This window comes from Elgaria multicarinata, chromosome 2 (assembly GCF_023053635.1).
Source record: "Elgaria multicarinata webbii isolate HBS135686 ecotype San Diego chromosome 2, rElgMul1.1.pri, whole genome shotgun sequence".
In the NCBI taxonomy this organism is placed as follows: domain Eukaryota; kingdom Metazoa; phylum Chordata; class Lepidosauria; order Squamata; family Anguidae; genus Elgaria; species Elgaria multicarinata.
The window spans coordinates 122,251,285-122,267,998 of NC_086172.1; the positions used below are offsets into that span (position 1 = coordinate 122,251,285).

General features: G+C 39.3%; 1 protein-coding gene across 12 annotated transcripts in view; it reads left to right on the forward strand.

The window, feature by feature from the left end:
- The window catches only part of MADD (MAP kinase activating death domain), a 93,847-nt gene that overhangs the window by 26,829 nt on the left and 50,304 nt on the right, over window positions 1-16,714 (forward strand). For 8 of the 12 annotated variants that reach the window (XM_063117512.1, XM_063117513.1, XM_063117514.1 and 5 more), the window contains exons 7-16: window positions 722-802; window positions 3,868-3,924; window positions 5,712-5,890; window positions 6,659-6,894; window positions 7,227-7,383; window positions 7,988-8,091; window positions 10,082-10,275; window positions 11,034-11,317; window positions 12,643-12,782; window positions 15,974-16,075. In XM_063117512.1, the coding sequence (XP_062973582.1) occupies window positions 722-802; window positions 3,868-3,924; window positions 5,712-5,890; window positions 6,659-6,894; window positions 7,227-7,383; window positions 7,988-8,091; window positions 10,082-10,275; window positions 11,034-11,317; window positions 12,643-12,782; window positions 15,974-16,075 (1,534 nt within the window). The remainder of the gene's footprint in view (window positions 1-721; window positions 803-3,867; window positions 3,925-5,711; window positions 5,891-6,658; window positions 6,895-7,226; window positions 7,384-7,987; window positions 8,092-10,081; window positions 10,276-11,033; window positions 11,318-12,642; window positions 12,783-15,973; window positions 16,076-16,714) is intronic. The other 4 variants (XM_063117519.1, XM_063117517.1, XM_063117522.1 and 1 more) reach the window with 2 other exon arrangements.

Here is a 16,714-nt window from a genome sequence, read left to right on the forward strand (position 1 = left end):
TGAAGAATAACTAGGAACTTATAGAGAACAAAAAGGTAATGGGGGCTTTGCATAAGCATCCATGGTGGATTTTTGTACACAGCAATGCATATGTACTGGTTTCTGCTTTTCCTACCCTTGCAGCCTGATCTTGTGCAGACTTGTGCTTAGTTAAGCCCATTAATATCAAAGGGCTAAGGTGTGCTGACTCCTCATGCAATTAAGTTATTTGTCTTTTACAGAATGCTTTTACTGCAACCATGTATTCTGGACAAATATAACAATCAAAGAAGAATCAAATAGTTAAACATTTAGATTGAAAGACATCTATAACACCCACCCCCAATATATATTTTGGATACTCACGCACCCATCGAGCCTTTTGATGTGTTAAATGTTTCTGTTTTGATGTTCAAGGCAAAGTGAAATTTATTTATTTGTTTAAATATTTATAGCCCACTTTTTTTATTAAAAGTATCAAAAGTGGTCTCTAAGGAATCCAGGGTGAAATACATAATTCTGTTCTTCTGGCTTTCAGCTCTGAGTTGTCAGGGAAGAGACAAGCTAGAATTCCTGCTTTGCATATCATGGCAAAACTACTAGGAAAGAAGTGTCCCTGAGTTGTTTAGCCGCTCCCGCTTGCAGGGCTGAAGCAACTTGCCTTGCTTACATGAACTCATAAAGAAAAGCTATTTCAGTGGATTTTGTAGATGCAATTTTATTTTTTAAAATTTGATTCCAGGTTATTGTCCCTACAAATGCTGAATTATTGCCTATTTTGCCAGAGCCAGAAGCTTTAGAATTGAAAAAGCACCTGAAACAGGTACGTGAGTATTCTAATAAGTATGGCTTGGAGGAGTTTCAGAGCTAATAATCAAATGTGATTATTTTAACATCTATGAATGAAGCATCACTAAAGCATCTGATGAAGTAACTGTAGGCCACAAAAGCTTATGCCATAATAGATGTTTTAGACTTTAAGTTACCACAAGACTCTTTTTGTTTTTACTGCAACATAGCTACCTCTCTGGAAACAGCTAAAGTGTGACAAATGTGGTTAAAGATAGTTATTTCAGATAGCTTGTAATAGGCAGGTTACTGTTAATTTATGCAGTGCAAGGAAATTCTGGCTACTCACTGGGGTTCCTGTAGCCACCTGCCTTGCATAAACAATCACTTTAAAAAAGGGCTCCTCTAGAGGAGACTTTGGAGCTTTTAATTAGAGAAAGATGTGAGAAAGCCCTGGTGGTTGATGGATTTTAGACAAAGGTCTAAAATACATATAATATTTTTGAGGGGACTGTGTGCTGATTTTCTTTGCTACTTCTACCTACCCTTAACTGACACAAAATAAAAGTTGCCTTCTTGTTTCCAAAGGATCATGTAAATCTCTCCTAAGAGCTACAATTTGATTTTCTATTCCATTTTTTAATGCTTGTTTTTCCTTTGGCTTGGTTTATGAGAGTGCAGGACCTGCAACATTTTCCAGATTCCTCCCCCGCCCCCCATACATGTCTTTCTAGGGCGTGCATGTTGAAGCTTCGTGAAAGTAAGAATATCTAGGAATCTGAAGTTGACAGAATGATAAGGAGGGCTTTGGTTCAGGCTTGTAAATTGCTTGGTCATCTGAAGCAAGTTATAGTTGCCTCCTGGGAACACTTTTCAACTAGAGGAGGATTGTTTTTTCTCTCTTTTGGGATGCCAATGTGTTACTGTCACTTAGCATAGCTATGTGTGTGCAGAGTAGCTTGTAAAACATTTTGTGAATTAGTAACCTTTGTGGATTTATTTCCAAGTCTGCTTGGATTGGCCTTCTCATTCATTTAGAGCTTATATAGTACAGCCCTATGCATGTTTTTGCAGAAATAAGTCCCACCATGTTTAATAATGGGGCTATAGGTAAGTACATATAGAAGTACAGCAACAGTTCCTTGGAAATTTAGCATTTAGCATGAATGAATTTAGCATTTCGCATGTATGAACAAAAATGTGGGTTCTGTTTGTGCATAATGTTAAATTATGTTAAATAATTTAGCATTATTGGAATGAGCCTCAGCCTTGTGCACCCCCCTTCCCATCCTCTGGCATAGCTCCAAGGAGTGGATCAAAAAGCTCTGCTTCCATTTTAGATAAACAGCAATTTAGTATGTCATCTGATCCCAGGCAACCTGTGGCAAACCTTAACTATGGTTAGTTGAAACAAGCCAGATTAATAAACTATGGTTTAAACTTGGCTTGTTTCATCTATCCATAATTAAGATTAAACACAGTTTGTCTGAGTTTTGCTAACAGGTAAGCTGCGATTACTCTAAAACGGACGCAAAATCTTCTGGACTCTTTGGACACATACTGGAGGGGGAGCACATTCTTATGACACCAAACTATGGCTTAGCATTATGTTTGAACCAGCTCTTTTAAGTCATATTTTGGGGTGTGTTGCATTAAATCACCTTGCTGCAGCTTAGCGGATTACTTGGGGCTCATTCACATGACCATTTTGATGTGACCATGATTCATAAAACATTAAAATAACAATGAATTGCTATTTTTTTGTATAGTTACTAGATGTGTCTATACTTCGAACTGGGTTAGGCTGCATCCTTTCACAACCTCATTTAAAAATATTTCAAGACCGTGATAAACTGAAATCTTTTTCTATATCAGACATATCAGAGTATTGATAGCATGGGGCATCACATAAAATGCTTTGCCACTGCATTTTAAATGGTTAGCTAAAGGCACAATCCTATGGACCTTCAGACAAAAAAATGTCTTACGACTCCCAGCGTCCCTCTAGACAGCCATGCAGGCTGGAGTTTGCTGGAAAATGAAGGACATTTCTCTCTCTAAATATGTGTAGTATTGCACCCTAAATTATTCTTCATATCTATACAAAGTATCCCCCCTCCCCCAAATATATATCCCTTTGAATTCCTGGATTTTCATTTGACTTGTTTCCCTTTTCTTGATCATCATTTTCTTCATTTTCAATTCATATTGCTGCCTATGAGAACCATGTTCCTCTCTCTCTCTCTCTCTCTCTCTCTCTCTCTTTCAATGAAGTTATTTATTGGTTTGGGTCAGATTGGCTGAATCTATTAGAATAGCTTTATGTCTTTATTTCTATTCTCTACTTTTCTCCTCCTCCATCTCCTCCTCGCCCTTGCATGCTGCATGCAGTGTATAAAGGTACAGTGTGATAATAACAATACAAGACTTGCTGTTTCTGTCTCCCATCAAACAGCGGAACTATATATTTAACTGTCTGTGATTCCCTGCAGTGAACAGCCATTGACCCTACACTAGACTCTACAGTTGCTTTTTTCTCTCCACAGTTTAAGGGGCTATTCAGCAAAACTCCCACACACTTGAGCAATGTGAACAGAACTGACCAAAATGCATCATTCATCCAACAGTGAAAGACATGAAACCTTATTCTTCACAGAGTAAAGCAGGGAAAAAGCAGGAAAGATTGAGAAAGTGACTGTCATGTAACACAAAGCAGTAATGGTAGTGAAAAATCTTGGCAACAATATTAGGCATATACAACTAGTTATGCAAAATATTTTTGGGCTCTTTAGTGTCCATTCAGAGCAGTCACAACCTCAAATCTTAATGTCTTATTAGAGATATCTGTGTTGAAAACAACTGGTTAGCATTCGCCTAACTTTTCAAACAAAAGAACGTGTCTGCAAACAGATGTGTGGGGGTAAAGCGGTCTGGTCTCCCTCAGGAACTGTGCTTGTTTATGATCCCTTTTTATTTCCTTTCTCATCCGTGGTATTAGTAGTAATAGTTTTTTCTCCATCTGTCTCTCTGTGGTCATGTGTTCGTCTTGGCTCTGATTGTCCGCTGATGTTGTCATGTGATCTTCCATCTTGCCTCCAGTGTCTGGTTAGCATGACTGCAATCACTCAGCAACAGCTGCTCACGCCTGACAAAAAGGTGTCTTTATTTTACTATTTTCTCCCTCAAGTTTCCATTGGATTATTTTTAATCTGTTTGGATTTATTGGCTTTTGGAAATAAAAGGAAGTTTGGTGAAATACATCTGTGGGAGACACTAAGAAAAACTGCAAGGTTTGTGGGAGGGCTATAACCCTTAAGAAGTTGAAGTTGAGATGATTAGTGAGATTGTGTGTAATCCATGGAGCTAAAACTTTAGCCCTTAAATGCATGTTCTGGGTGATGTTTTCAGGCCTTGAGATGTTAGTTCTGTGAAAATGCCATGAGAGCTGTGGAAAATGTAGAGTTGACGAAGGCATCTCTGTTGAAACAGTGCATTGTTTTGGGAATCTGGGCTTCACTGGCTAGCTGCCATGATAAAGAATGCATTGACCCTGTGCCTTATTTAGCTTGAAAAGGTAATTCTCTAACTGCTTGAATCACCTTTCATACAAAATTATCCCAGGGTGGTTTACAATACATTTTAAAATTTAAATCAGTAAAAATATAAGGCATTAAATAATATAAAATAATATAAAACAGCAGAGTGGCAAATGTTTATTTATTTTATTTATTTATTTATTACATTTTTATACCGCCCAATAGCTGAATCTCTCTGGGCGGTTCGCAAGTAGTCTAGAACTACTAGTGCTTAGAAGATATAGATCCATTAAAATGCCTCAGAAAATAATTATTTTGCACCTAAACATTAATCAAGAGGACTCCAACCAAGCTTCTTTGGGATGACTGTTTCATAGTTGGGGGACAACAACTGAAACGCCTCCTCCTTTGTTACTTCCTGTCTTATTTCTTCTGGTGAGGCAGTCTTAATAAGGTCCTCACTGGAAGATCATAACTTTTAGACAGATGGATATGGGAGTAGGTGGTCCTTCACAGCCTGATTAAAGGCATTAATTAATTAAATTAAATGGCTTTAAAAATCAGAAACAACTGTGAAGGGTTCTAACAGTCCGAAACTGAAGGGGTCAAAAGCAAACTGGCAGATGCCCCCAAATGCCCCAAATTGTGGGGTTTAGGAAGTGCTCTTAAGTTCATATCCCCCTTGTTATTGATTGGCTAATGGAAAATAAATAATTCTGTTCTCAAAATTGTAGAGTAGGATTGCTGTTCCACATTTTAGGGTTCATCATCAGTATGCTTTGATACAGTTTATTTTAATATTTAACGTATTTCACCTATCCTCTTATTTATATAGTCAAGCCAGTAAAAGAGTGGATTTTCCCTCTTCCCTGTTAGTTTCACTGTATGTTTAGGGAGTCATTAAAACCTTCTAGATTAATCTTTTACTTTTATTTTACAAGACTATTTAGCTTGGAGTATTTTCATAATTTCTTACACAGTTTACTGCACAACTGTCTAGTTCTTTTTTTGTAAAATGGTAATAAGGTTCTCTTTCTGAGTTTGTCGTTAATTGCTCCAAATGGGCAAAGGGGTAACCAAAGAATGGTAAAGGAGTTCTGATCTTCATGAAATGATCTATGAATATTCTTTTGGATACACCTTTCTTTTTTATAAGAACATTTACAGCAATTTGTGAAGCTTTTTCCTTGACCAACTTACCCATCTGCAAAGAATGGTGGGGCAGTTTTTCAAAGGAAGGGCCAAGAACATACTAAGCTTGTTCTTATGTTCATGTAAGAACTGAAAGAGGTGTTGGCTGATTCCAGGGAACTAGAACATTGTGCTTGGGTTGTCATTCACTATGAGACAAGGCAGCATTGGCAATGCCACTCTTGTTTATTTTCTCTGTTGCCTGTTGCTCTTCAGGCCTTGGCCAGTATGAGTTTGAATACTCAGCCCATTCTTAACCTAGAGAAGTTTCATGAAAGTCAGGAGATCCCACTGCTTCTGGGAAAACCTCAGAATGATCTGCAGTCTACACCTTCAACAGAGTTCAACCCCCTGATCTATGGCAATGATGTAGATTCAGTGGATGTGGCCACTAGGTGAGTATGATTAATTATCCTTTTGCTAAACTTGTGAGAGAGTCTAGTGCTCTGTCCTGCAATCAATGTTAACTGGCATGGTATTACCTTCAAAATAATAAAAAAGCAAAACATTGCTTTTCATCAGCTTGTATTGGTATGAACTTCATTATAACTTCTGTGGGTTACCATCAGTTTTTAATAATATTTTCTGCATTTGATGCTGCATAACTCTAGGAGGTGAGATTAATGTACTCTGTGTGCTTCCAGACAAGGCTTTTATTGTACAATTGCCCTGCATCATTCATGGAATTTTACAGGGAGTCCAGATGACATCCTCAATCTCTCCTGTGGTTTCCCACCACTTCTACCAACTCTTTTCGTATCAGAAAAACAACACGTTGAGGGAAAAATGGAATAGCTGCACAATGCCTTTTAATTATTAGTGCTAGGAGCTGTCTGTTTGGAAGCCGTTCTGTTTATGTGTGGTTTCTACAAAGTCTCTTTTTTGAGCTATACAGTAATTCCATGAAACCTGACTAGTCTGTAGAAATCTTTGGCGGCTGGTGCAAGAATTGTCTGTGATTTCCAAAAGGCATACATTCACATAATGCCTTTGGGATGGAATTGATTTAGTTGTGGTGTGGGCGAATTCGTGAAAAACTTCTTCTTCTCTTTCCATATTGGAGGTGCATCTGTAGTTCCATTTTTCTTGATATGGAAATGCAATGTATCCTCTAGATTTTCATGCTGTTGTTGGCTGTATAACCAATCTTTCCCTTTTTTTAGGGTTGCCATGGTGAGATTCTTCAATTCACCAAATGTTTTACAAGGATTCCAGATGCATACCCGGACACTTCGCCTCTTCCCTCGGCCCGTGGTTGCATTTCAGGCCAATTCCTTCCTGGCTTCACGACCAAAACAGACACATTTTGCAGATAAATTGTCCAAGACGCAGGCAGTGGAATACTTTGGGGAATGGTCACTCAATCCCACTAATTATGCTTTCCAAAGAATTCACAACAGTAAGCCTACTTCTTATTCCCCCCCCCCCCCACTCCCCTTGACTAAAGTTGTATCTTGTAACACAAAAGCATTGCCAGGAAATAATTGCCCAGTCTTTCCTAAATCCTCTCTGTTCTATGGAAGGACTTGTCTTCCCAATAAGATCCGTTGAGAAAGTTCCTGAAATAAAAGTATCTTTCCAAAGACTGAGGTGGTGTTTTTTTTTTAATGTTTTGCCTGTTTTTAGGATGTAAATCTGTGGCATCTGTAGCCCCAGTTTGGTCAAGTCTGTTTGGAACTGCGTTTTGCAAATAATTTTCATTCCATTTTCTTTTTCTCATTTTCTCTACAGATATGTTTGACCCAGCTCTAATTGGTGATAAGCCAAAGTGGTATGCTCACCAACTGCAGCCAATCCATTACCGTGTCTATGATAGCAATTCTCAGCTGGCTGAAGCACTGAGTGTCCCAATAGAGAGAGAAACAGATTCTGATCCTACTGATGATAGGTTAGTGAGGAACATAAAGTCATCCAGTTGGTCCTTGGTGGCCTTTGCAATTTTACTTACTTTGTTAATGAATTTCTATATTGCCCTTCAGTTTCTAGTGCAGTTTCCATATAAAATGCTCAATCATAACCATAAAAGATAAAAAAGCATACAGTCAAAAAATCAGTAAAAGGTAGCATAAAACCCAGATCTAAAGGTCATTAGAATGCTTTTTAAAGTCTTGAGAGAATAAAGTGTTTTTCCTGGTCCCAGATAGATAAAACATACACGCCAGGTCCTGTTGTTACAACCTGCTACGCTCTGACCTCTCTGGTTTCCATCTTCTTCATATTGTCAAAATGCTTCTAATATAGTAAATAACAGCTGTCACCTTTCTTTTTCATAACTATTTTTTTCAAACATATAGTGAAAGATTCTGATATTATATTAGTTAGGACAGGCTGTTCATGTGATAAAACCTAAACAACTATAGTCATATTGATTAAGCTTGCCTGCTTCTATGACAATTACTGGTCTGTTCGCCTCACACTCTCTCTTGCAATATATTTTCCTCCCCCACCCCCAACACTTCTAATTCTTTCCCACACTCTCTCCCTTGCAATAGTGGCAGCGATAGTGTGGATTATGATGACTCCAGCTCTTCATATTCATCCCTTGGTGACTTTGTTAGTGAAATGATGAAATGTGACATCAATGGTGATACTCCAAGTAAGTAACTTTGGGCTAATAATTTCATTAGCTTTACATATATTCTTCAGTGTGTTTTAATTGCCTGAGCTAGTGGTTATTGAATTAGGGTGGTGTTCACCCTGTTCTGGATGGGGTTGCACTCCCCCTAAAGGATCAGGTCCGTAGTTTGGGGGGTGCTCTTGGATCCAGAACTGTCACTTGAGGCACAGGTGAACTCAGTGGCAAAGAGCACCTTTTATCAGCTTAGGCTGATATATCAACTACACCCTTATCTGGACAGAGATAGCCTAGCTACAGTTATCCATGCTCTGATAACCTCTCGTTTGGATTACTGCAATGAGTTATACGTAGGGCTGCCTTTGAAAACGGTCCGGAAACTCCAGCTGGTACAAAACAGGGCAGCCTGCCTATTAACAGGGACTGGCCGACAAGACCATATCACGCCAGTCCTTCTACAACTTCATTGGCTGCCAGTCCAGGCCCGGGCCCGATTCATAGTGCTGGTACTAACATTCAAAGCCCTAAACGGCTTGGAGCCAGGTTATTTGAAGGAACGCCTCCTCCCATATGTGCCTGCCTGAACCTTAAGATCACCTACAGGGGTTCTTCTCCGCGAGCTCCTGCCAAAGGAAGTGAGGCAGGTGGCTTCTAGGAGGAGCATTTTCCCTGCTGTGGCACCCTGGCTGTGGAATGAGCTCCCCAGAGAGGTTTGCTTGGTGCCTACAGTGTAGTCCTTTCATCGCCAGCTGAAGACCTTTTTATTTTCTCAGCATTTTAACACTTAATTTAACTTAAATTTAAACATTGCTGTTTTAATTCTATATTTTAACCTATATCAATTTTTGCTGTGTGGTTTTAATCCTGGTTGTTCTTTTTATATTGTATTTTGTATTCATGTTTTTAAATTGTTGGTTGTTTTTATGCTTTTCATGGTTTTAATTTTTGTGAACCGCCCAGAGGGCTTCGGCTATTGGGCGGTATAAAAATGTAATAAATAAAATAAAAAATACTTGGAGAGACTGGGGATTGAACTTGGGACCTACTGCATGCAAAGCAGATGCTCTACCACTCAGCCATGCCCCCTCTCCTATGAGCTACAAATTCTTCCTCTATGAGCTACAATATAGGGGGAAATACTATTCCAATATTATGACTTCTATCTTGTCTAGATTAAGCTTCATCTTATTTGCTGTCATCCTTCCCAAACTGCCACCAACAACCCATTCAGGAGCTTCACAGCCTGCATGGGGTTAGTAGGTCAAAAACAGAGGTGTAGTTGTGTATCATCTGCATGTGACACAGCAGTTCAAACCTCTGGATGAGTTCTCCCAGTGGTTTCATGTAGATGTTAAATAGTATGGGGGACAGTGAAGACCAGAGGTCTCCCAGCATCAACTTCTGAGACTGACTTGCCAGGTAGGGTTGGAGCCATTGTAACACCATGTCCGTTAAATCCACCCCAGCCAGGTGATTCAGAAGAATACAATGATCAACGGTATTAAAAGCCACTGAAAGGTCAAGGACAACTAACAGGGTTGTATTCCCATTTCCCAGCAGAAGTCATCCATCAGGGTGACCAAAGCTGTTTCTGTCCCCAAACCAGAACTGAACCCAGATTAGAATAATCATATCTATAATTATATCACTCCTGAAGGTTGCTGAAGAAGAGAGATTTGAAATAGCTTAGGGGAAAACTCACTGGTTGCTTTCCCCCCCAGTAAAATATAAACTTCCTTTCCTAGTCAGGGACCTTCAGTTGTGACTATAATGTCATCTGCACCTATCTGTATTAGGGAGAATCTGGTTCAATATTTTTGCTTTTGTTTAGGTTTCTAGTCAGCACTTAGGCTGCAATGATGATGTCTTGTTATCAAGTGAGTGGACTTGGACACACACTTCTCTGTTGTTGTTTTTCCTTTTCTTTGAGTAGCTTACAAATTTAGACACCAGAGATTTGTGTTGGCCTTGTGAATTGAAGCAATGTGTATACTCTAATATATGTTTACAGATGTTGATCCACTAACTCATGCAGCTTTGGGTGATGCAAGTGAAGTGGAATTTGATGACTTTCAGGAGTACTCGGGTGATATGGATGAACCGGCCCCAGACAGTGAAAACTCCCAAGACAACAACCAACCTCGGTCAAGTTCAAGCACTACAGCCAGCAGTAGCCCCAGCACCGTCATACATGGGGTGAATCATGTGTGTAATAGGGCCAAATCGTGTGTAATAAGGGAGTTCAAAGACAGGGTCTTTAGAGGCTATAACACTGTTATGCTGAACCCTTGGGTAGAAGATAATGGGATTTCTGCTACTTTGGCATGCATCATAGGCTGGGTTTGCTTGGGGCATTGCTTGTTCCACTCTGAAAAGCTATCACCTCTCATCAGCCTGTGAATGGACTGAGGTATAAAGCTATAGACAGCTTCTGCTTGGTACTTTAGGGTGCACAGGGCTTGTTAGCTGCTTTGGGTTTCCTTTTAGAAGGAAAAGCAACATACAGATAAACAATGAAATGAATATGAAAAAATTAAAGGGCTAGTATTTAGTTTAGTGTTCATAACACACAATGTTAACAGGTAAAGTGTAGATAACAGTGAAGATGTATATCCGTCACAATTACGTACCTGATATAGTTCTACAGTGAACAGCTATTAAATGGTTCAAGCCTCTCTAATAAAAGCAACTTGATTTACTCACATATATTTGCCAAGCGAATAAGAATTCTGTAACAACCACAAACAAACAAACAAAAACAAATCAGAGAACAGAGAAATAGAATTGCATCAGCTGACTATGATTTATAGTTATTGGACCTTGGTGAATTTAAGTATTGTAAAAGATATGTGCAGGTCCTGTGAACAAGGCCATAGTTAGGAAGGAATTTTTCAAATGAGTGACCAGGGGTGGGCAACAGGCATTTGTAAACACATTGATTTTTGTTGTTGTTTATTTTACAGGAATCTGCTGATTCAGCTGAGATGGAGGAGAAGATGGTAGCTGGATTTTCAAATCACCTTCCCAGCTTGCCTTTACAGCCAAACTTTCCCAAGATGGGTGTGGATCGTCGCGAGAGTGAAAGTCCTTCTAATAGTTTGAGCTCTACTGAAGGAATGGTGAAAAAACGAGAATATGATAACCCATACTTTGAACCACAGTATGGGTTCCCCACAGAGGAGGAGGATGAGGATGAACAGGAAGAAAGCTATACACCGAAGTTCAACCAGAACCTCAATGGGAGTCGGTGAGAGATCGTTCTGTGTGGAACTGTATAAAAGCCATGCTAGTGTTTTACTAATCGTAGTTCTTTGTGCTTAGTGTCATTAATTTTGCTCAAAAATCCCTTGCAATTCAGATATTTTCTGATTCCTTTGTGTTGATAGTACTTTTCCTGATGTAGAAGAATATATATTAAATTCTTCAGCCTTTACAGGAAATAATATTTAAGTCCCATTTATACGTATCCACAGTGGCATGGAAGTTTCCCCCCTTGTGGTGCACTCCACTACTCTGTAATATACATGAAGGATGTAGTTGAGTGACTGACAGTCTACCTAACCATAGGGCATGTTTTACCAGGGACTTCAATCGCTGTGCTTTGTTGGAGGGCAAGGATGGGACTGTGAGATGGCTATTCTTCTAATGCCACCAGGCTTCACTATGAAACCCCCCCCATATAAACTGGTTTTCAATAACTATAACTCCCTAGCCCCTGCACCCATCTTCCTGAAACTTTGTAGGTTTCTTGTTTGGGGACACCTCGATGATGTGTACCATTTTCAAAAACTTGCCCCCAAATCCCACAGTGGGGTTGAGGGAAGGGAAGGGAATCAAATCACTTCCCCCCAGCTTTTTCAAAAATGTTGAGTCACGTTCCACAAGAACCACAGCACTTATCTTTCTGATAGTTTTCAGGTTTCTTACTTAGGGACACCTCTAGACGGTCTGTCATTTTCAGAACAATGGTCGACAAGGAACATAGAGGGATAAATGTGCCCTCTTTTGGATGCTCCCAATATGTCAAGGCTGCTCTAAAGCCCCTAGATCTATTCTGAAATGGGAACGTGTGATCTGCTCAGAAAGGGCAACTACCCCTGCAATTTTCATCCAATTCTGCCAATAAATAAATCTGCAGTTACTTTTAAAAGAAAATTAAAATATAAAGGCATGTAGTACAAACACCCCTGTGCTTATTTTCTGAAATGCGGCAGGTGTAATCCTCTCCTATGTCTGCAAACATCATCCAATTCTGACCAATGTTATAGCTATTTTTTATTCCCCATGATAATCAGCGGAAAGGAAGAAGCCTCAGACGTCTGAACCTTAGACTGAATTCAGTACTGAGTCAAAGCAGATAGAGTCCGAACCAGGCCAAGCCGACTCAGGACATTTTCCAAAAGGCTGAATCAGGGTCCAAGTCAAAGCTGGGGGCTAGTGCACATCTCTAATAGCTAGATACTGATAAATTTGTTTTATTGATGTGAGATGATTTCCAGCGATCTTTGTGACTACAGAATACAGAATGATGCTGATGCCAATACTGTAACATTTTTGTCTTTTCTTTTAAAGGCCTCCGAAGCCTCTGCGTCCCAATAGTTTAAAATTAGGAAATGACTCTGATGTGGAATCGGAATCCCATGCCAGTTCCCCAAATTCTACAATCTCCAACAACAGCAGTGAAGGTTTTGGGGGCATTATGTCTTTTGCCAGTATGTATCATTGTTCATTGTACACTGACTTAAAACAGCAGTTGGGAAGAAAATGGGGAAGAAATTTACAGGAAAAGGGACATTTGACCTGAAGGCACCATACTTGTGAAAATCGCTGATCAGACTGTTGCTTAATCCATGGCATTCACCCCCTAGTTACAGCTTTTTGTAACAGCAGGGAACAGAGAGGGAAGCAGTTGGAATCTTGACTTATTAGGGAAGAATAGTGACAGGATTTCATTAAATGTCAGCTTTGGGGAGGAGTTCTTGGAAATGGGATCTGGAGATGAGACCAGACCAGGCCGGGCAGCTCTGAGAGCAAAAGTAAAGTGGAGGGTTGCAGGATGATGCTAAATACCACCCAGGAAACCAAAAATACTAGGCAGAAAAACTGCTTTGGCAGAAAGGACAGCTATTTTACTCCGTTCAAATACTATAGTATATGCTACGTGGCATGTGGCATTTACATTTTGCTTCCAGGTTCATGATTTCTGTGGCTTGCTATAGTATAAGAAACCATATGCAAAGGCTACATAGTATGACTTGGGGTTAACTGTTTTTTATGACACTAAAGTGTTGCTTTCAGTAATAATTGATTATTAAGCCTCATCTTATTTAGGATCGCAGGATATCATAGGGAGTGCCCACAAGAATCTTGGGCATTGAGAGCCTCTGCTGGGGTTTGTTCCAAATGCCTTCTTGGGTGAGGTTGCTATGGACAAGGAACAGGGCGTATTGGTGTAGTGGCATAATTTAACACTTAATTTTAACAAATTTAAATTTTACTGTTCTAATTCTGTATTTTAATCTTATATCAATTTCTGCTGCGTGGTTTTATCCTGGTTGTGCTTTTTATACTGTATTTTGTATTTGTGTTTTTAGACTGTTGGTTGTTTTATTATGGTTTTAATTATTCTGAACCGCCCGGAGAGCTTTGGCTATTGGGCAGTATAAAAATGTAATAAATAAATAAATAGTTTTGGAATGCTCTTCTCTACAAAGATTGTCTTGCTAGCTCCCTCCTTGGTTTTTTTGAAAATCAGTTATAACTTTTATTATTATTATTTCAGGCCTTTGGGGTATACGTTTCTGGTTTTCTGTTGTGTATCTTTTAGAAATTAGGTTTTAAGTATTAGCATTTTATTATTTAAATGTGGTATTTTTAAGTGAATTTTGTGATTGTTCAGAACCTTGCGAACCCATTAGATGAGAAAATTGGTACAACTATGTTAAATACATTCAGTGGTCAACACAGATTAAATTTCTCAAACAAAAACAAAAAAAGAGGGAGATTACACACCTGCTCAACAGAATGAATTATCTCACATTGATTCCAAAAATAGGGTATTTGGGAGATACAGTCACTATGTTCTCCACTGAAATTGCAAATTAGCCTAATAATCTAACATGGGGAGAATTAAGGCCTCAAGGGAAATACTAATGTTCTGTTATGAATATCTGCAAAAATCACAGAAGTATCTTTTTTGGGGGGTGGGTGGGGTGACTTGCATTGCCAAAACTTGTTTTGCCCATTAAGCAATTCCCTCCCATCTCTGTTAAGAGCAATTTTGGACATGACAGTATGCTGAGAATAGGAAGTACAATTGACTTTCTCTTCCAATCCCCTGGTGTTTTTTTTTTAGTTGTATTTGAAATTTATCTTTCTAATTCTGCTCAACAAGAAGATGCACTAACTGTGCAGTGGAAGCTTGCATATCTCCCCTCGAGAGAAATGCACAAGATAGATTTAAGTCATTTCCTATGCTCAATAATGAACTAGTTGTGGGCTAATAAACTGAAACTTAATTCAGGCAAGATGGAAATGCTCCTGTTCAGTAGGGCTGCTGTTTTAGGGATAGAGATTCACTTTGTTTGGGTGGGTTGCATTCCCTTAGAAAAACTGGATAGGCAGTGTAAGAATGCGCTTGGAGCTGGCATTGCTCCTTGATGTCCCAGGGGTAGCTGTGGCCAAAGGTGCTTTTGCCAAGATCACACATACCTTAGTTACATCAACATTTGGTTATTGAATGAGGACCTGCCATTGAAAAGTGTACAGAAACTTAAGTTGGTGTAAAATAGAGCAATCAACATTTAGAGAGGAGCCAGTTTTTTTGGAGCTTGTGATCCCATTATGCTACCGGCTTCATCGGCACCTGGTCTGGTCTGTTTCCAGGCCCAATTGGGACAAGGATATTTAAAGGTCTCGTCCCGTATGATCATCTCAGGTAATCAGCTGCTTCTCTTCCCATTGCTGTTGGAGGTGCACTTGGTAGAGAACACGGGAGAGGGCCGAGGGGTAGCATCCAGGCTATGAAACTCCTGCCCTGGAAGATTCGGTTGACTCCCTCCCTAATGACATTTAGATATCATCAAAGAATCTTTTTGTTTCAGCGGGTCTGTGGCTTGAACAGCTCTTGATTCTGCCTAAATGGTTATTAATTTCATTAAAGGAACCAGGCAACAATTTTTTAAGTGTTGGGCTGTTTGATTAATGTAATATTGGATGTTTAAAATATTATGATTGTTAGCTGGCTTGGCCATCTCAAAAATGAGATGGAAAGTTGGTATATAATTATTTTAAATAAAATAAATGTATTTAATTTTATTAAATAAACAAATGATGTGAAGAAGCACAGAAGCAGAAAGCATAAGTCAAGTGTTCATCCTACCTCCCCACCCACCCCCGCCCCATGTATGTGATGTCAAAAATAACTCTGCAAGTCTTGACAGAAATGAGGAAGTGAGGACCTATTATTCAGTTTCTGGAAGAGGTAGTGCTGCTACTGGGGGCTAAACTACACATACCATTAAATGTCTCTTTGCATTTTAACTTGCAGGTTTGAAAATTTGAAATAGGGTCAGCTGGGGTGTGTATGTCCTGCAGAGGATGTGATAATCTCCAAAATCGTAGCAGGATTGGGGGAAAATTTAACCCCTTTCTCCCCTACTGTGATCCTGAGGAAAATTCCTGTTCTGAAGCTGGTATTTGCTTTGGGTGGAATTCTCCCATTGGCATCCCGCAACTGATGATTATCTGCATTTAACCCCCCCCCCAAAAAACCTGCACATTAAACATAAAGACACATTTAAAGGAATGTCTAGTTTATCCCCGAAGGTGTAAAAAGCAGAGAAATTGCCAAATGAAGTAAGGGAATGATTAGAACACTTTATTTATTTTCTTTTTATTATAGGTAGCCTATACAAGAACCACAGCACAAGCTTTAGTCTATCCAATTTAGCACTTCCAACCAAAGCTGTGAGAGACAAAAACACTCCATTTCCTAGCCTGAAAGGTAATAATTTTTCCTTGCCTGTTACTGCTTTCAGAATCCCTTTGATTGCCAAGCAGTCATAGTATTAGCCCACAAAAAAAGGCATTTTGGGAAACAGGGCACTCCAGAACTAGAAACTCCTTGTGGGTAATGCTTTCAATTTCTTGAGTTAAGTTTTTCAAGTCCTTATTAGTGATATGTATTGAGGGGAAAGTATTATTATTGCCTACCTTTACTTTGATGCACTGGCTGTAGAAAATACACTTTGGTGGAAAGAGATTCTCCATGTATAAAATGGATGCATAATCTTAATACTGTGGATCAATTTGAGCTTTATAGTTCCCATGTGGAGGCTACTGAAAAACCCTTTTCCTGGTAGCATGACATTCAAAATCTGCTTAGTGTGTTGTTTGCCCAGATTGCATGCAGCTGCATATTGCTACTAGTGGTGGACTTGGCCACAGACACTGTCTGCAGTTGGGAAGACCCCACTGGTAAAGAGGTCTTAAACATTATGCCTATCACATGGACTAGTGCTATGGGAAAGAGCTTTTCAACAGCCTCCATTTAAGACCATAACATTTAATTTATCTCTCTTTATAATAACTCTGTTTACTAGATGGAAACATTAACTTGAGAGAGAAAAAATTGTGCTTTTCA